This window comes from Monopterus albus, unplaced genomic scaffold (genome assembly GCF_001952655.1).
Source record: "Monopterus albus unplaced genomic scaffold, M_albus_1.0 scaffold255.1, whole genome shotgun sequence".
In the NCBI taxonomy this organism is placed as follows: Eukaryota; Metazoa; Chordata; class Actinopteri; order Synbranchiformes; family Synbranchidae; genus Monopterus; species Monopterus albus.
In genome coordinates, this window is record NW_018128135.1 from 247,053 (window position 1) to 250,565 (window position 3,513).

General features: G+C 38.7%; 1 protein-coding gene across 1 annotated transcript; it reads left to right on the forward strand.

Annotated features, from left to right (window-relative positions):
- Positions 1-214: 214 nt before the first annotated feature.
- lsm3 (LSM3 homolog, U6 small nuclear RNA and mRNA degradation associated) lies at positions 215-2,810 on the forward strand. The gene is made up of 4 exons (XM_020621227.1): positions 215-302; positions 1,055-1,165; positions 1,368-1,463; positions 2,195-2,810. The coding sequence occupies exons 1-4, from the start codon at positions 282-284 to the stop codon at positions 2,273-2,275; spliced, it is 309 nt and encodes a 102-aa protein (XP_020476883.1). The 5' UTR covers positions 215-281; the 3' UTR covers positions 2,276-2,810.
- The last annotated feature ends 703 nt before the right edge of the window (positions 2,811-3,513 follow it).

Here is a 3,513-nt window from a genome sequence, read left to right on the forward strand (position 1 = left end):
AGATAAGTCTGACTCCTTCCTACTTCGTTCAAGCATGTACTAGTTATGAGCAAATTGATAATATATTTGTGGATATGTGTGGAATTATGTGTGTTGACATATTGACTGTTGTTACATGTTTGAAAGAATAAATCAAATCAAATCATGGTCGTTTCATACTCCAGCCCAGCAGGTGGCGGTAATGCACCTTAATTTGGCTTATAAACCACCAATAAATATTATAGGAGGAGGAAGAAGAACCTGGCAACATCCGTAGTAGTCACTGCGCAGACTCAAAGATCATGGCGGACGAAGTTGAGCAGGTTGGTGGATTGGTGTTTAATTGTACTGTTATTCTTTAATACGGTATACATTTGATTATCAGGAAACAAAGGATACAGACATTTGCAGTCGTATACCTGTTTGCTGTAATTTCCGTGTTACTTTGTTTATTGCTGTGTTAACAACTAGCTACATTAGCATCTTTAGCTTGTAATGCTACCGTCAAAATGGCAAAGCGTGTGTGATTGGTGCTGTTTTGTTGACCAGCAGAGTTCGGTTTCACCTTATATTTATTGTAAAAAAAAATAAAAAAAATAAACCATAAGCTACATTCAAGAATGCACAAACTCTCTGTTTGTTTGAAAAGGCAATATTAATGTCAGGTAAACGAGTTTGACTTGTTTTATTTAGAGAAATTTAGACCGGCGCAAACAGGACACATGTAAATGCTCAACGTTTAAATTCTAAAAGTTTTTGATCAAAACTGTTTTTCCACATCTCTTTACAGCTCCATCTCTCCTATTCAACTGAGTTCAATTTTATTTGTGTTTCGCCAAGTTATAACTATCATCTCAGGGCACTTTATAATAAGGCCTAAATCTTTTAGCATTATAGAGCAAACACTGTATTGTCCATGTCCTTTAAGCCTGTTGTCTAATTTGTGAGTTTGGTTTGGTGACGCTTCATTTTAGTTGCTCTAAAAACATCATAAGACCAGAACCGAGCTTTGCTCTAATTTGTTAAATCTCAAATCATTGTGCTGTCTAATAATTGTCTTTCATGTGTGCTGCAGCAACCGACTACCAACACTGTCGAGGAGCCACTTGATCTGATCAGACTCAGTCTAGATGAGAGGATCTATGTCAAGATGAGGAATGACAGGGAGCTCCGCGGCCGACTGCATGTAAGCTATACACACAGCATCTGCTTACACTGTCTAAACAACACTGAAACAGCTGAACCTGTGTTTGGTTGTGCAGTGAGTTTCTATTTTTTGACCAGACCAGGGATTTAGAACAGTCAGTTTGTGTGTCTCTGGTGCCCTTGCTTGGCAAGTTTTTGAGTGTACTTCTCCCAGGTCATATTTCTAGTTGTTTGTGTCCCAGGCCTATGATCAACACCTGAACATGATCCTAGGTGACGTGGAGGAGACGGTGACCACGGTAGAGATTGATGAGGAGACTTATGAAGAACTCTACAAGGTACAACCAACATGGACCTGTTTCTCTTTCCTGAAACACTCTAGCAATGCTGCTTTATCATTATATTTTACTTGAGCACCATCATTCCACTTACAAGTACATATAATCATACACGTAAAGCATACATGAAACTAAATACTATATGTATTGTACAAAAAACTCTTGTTTGTATTGGCCATTAATAACATTTATAGTATTTTTAAACATACTTAATGTCCTTTCAGCCTAGAAGGTCTAGAGAGACTCAAAACAAACTGACGCCATAAGCCACTGCTAACCGCTCTGCGCCCCTCTGATCGCATCCTGTTTCCTAGTGATGATGTAAACTACGGATGCCTGGTTGTAACCAACTGTACAAAATGCAGCCTCCTGTCTGAAGCTAGCGTTAGGTGACAAACGGTAAATGTGCCAGTCCAGTAGAAAGCTCTGGTTACTGCTAATGTGACACAAAGCACTTACGTTACACAAAGCTCGAATTACTCCCAATCATATTAATTCAAAACAAAGGTAAAATCATGACCATTCTAATTTGATAATGTTAGATATTAGCTTTAGATGCTAACACATGCAGAAGGAAGAACGTCACATCTGAATCCAGCCTGAGTCCTTTGGCTGCTTTTAACCCTCTCCATGTCTTTGTTTCTCAGTTAAATACATTTTTTAGCTTAGAGAATATTTTAAGAATGTTGCTAATAGTGAAGTAAAAGCACACACTTTTTGTGTCTTTTTAGTCGACCAAGAGGAACATCCCCATGTTGTTCGTCAGAGGAGACGGTGTTGTCCTCGTAGCTCCGCCTCTTAGGGTGGGCTAACCCTCACCACTTCCTGGTGCACAGGAGCGATTGTGGCAGCTGGGAAGTTTCTAACCCTGAGGGAGAGGAAGGTGCTGTTATGAGAGGCTGAATAGTTCACACATGATCTGTCTTCTCACTGGACACTTACTTATACAACTTACTTTTGTGGGGCTGCAAGGATGTAAAACATGTTTTGACTAAAGAAAAAAGAGGACTATAGGTTTGATCTTAGAGAGCCTGTTGTTTTATCATGGTTTCAAATAACTGAGCAGCTTCAGTGTGAGAACGTTTTCACCCTGGTTCTTCAAGACAGAAAACAGAAGATGGGATTTATGTGATTCTTAATTTTGCATTTATTCTTCAAGCAAAGTCATGCAGTTCCTTCAGACCCATGAACTGTAAATATTTGGGAGGTTGTTGGTTTCTGTTGGAGAGTTAAAAAAAATTTTTTAGATGCATTTTTCTAAAGTTATGTAGAATTTTGCTCAGAAGTGTAAACCTTGTTTTCCTTTGATTTTGTCAACTTGAATTAAAAAGGTAGTGTGAAAAAGGCTATTTGAATTGTTTGAAAATTAAAATTTATTTAGAAGTGCAATGTATAAGATCTACAAGGATTTATTAGTAGAAATGGGCTAAGGTATGCATAGTTATGTTTTCATTAAGGTTTACTCACCAGAATATAAAGAGTTGTTGCATTTTCTTTAGCTTACCTGTATAGCTACATAGAGGTTGGTCATATCATTGAGGCCACCATGTTTTCTTCAGTAGCCCAGAACAGACAAACCACACAATGGTGTGAATTTCGTGTTTTCACATGGAAGCAACAGCTTGGAATGGGAGATAAAGAAAAAAGAGGACTATAGGTTTGATCTTAACAACTTGGAATGGGAGATAGTTGGAAGATGAAAAGAAGCAATGTTAGGAACAAGAGCAAGCACTGTCATGCTGTATCCTCGATTGAGGCTCCTCCAGCAGCCTCCTCGCTCCTCAGAGAAGATATAAGACCCTCGGGATGTCTTCAATCCTCGCTTGACTGATCGACTTCTGGGAAGATCAAGGATATCAGATAAACACCTGTTTCTACATTCAACAGGTGAGCAACACTGGGTCTTTTTGTTTTGTTTTTGAGTATAAAATTAAGTTCACATTACTGGCAAATTTGAGAACACATTTCCTACTTCTAATGTTGTTTGAGGATTGCAGTGCAAGACTGAAGCATGACGTGGTACATGTGCAGCAGCAGATGCTTCGACTAA

Coding starts and splice junctions, on each gene's coding strand:
- lsm3 (XM_020621227.1), top strand. CDS start 282: ATGGCGGACGAAGTTGAGCAG. Junction 303..1,054: donor TGGCGGACGAAGTTGAGCAG/GTTGGTGGATTG, acceptor TGTGTGCTGCAG/CAACCGACTACCAACACTGT. Junction 1,464..2,194: donor CTTATGAAGAACTCTACAAG/GTACAACCAACA, acceptor GTGTCTTTTTAG/TCGACCAAGAGGAACATCCC.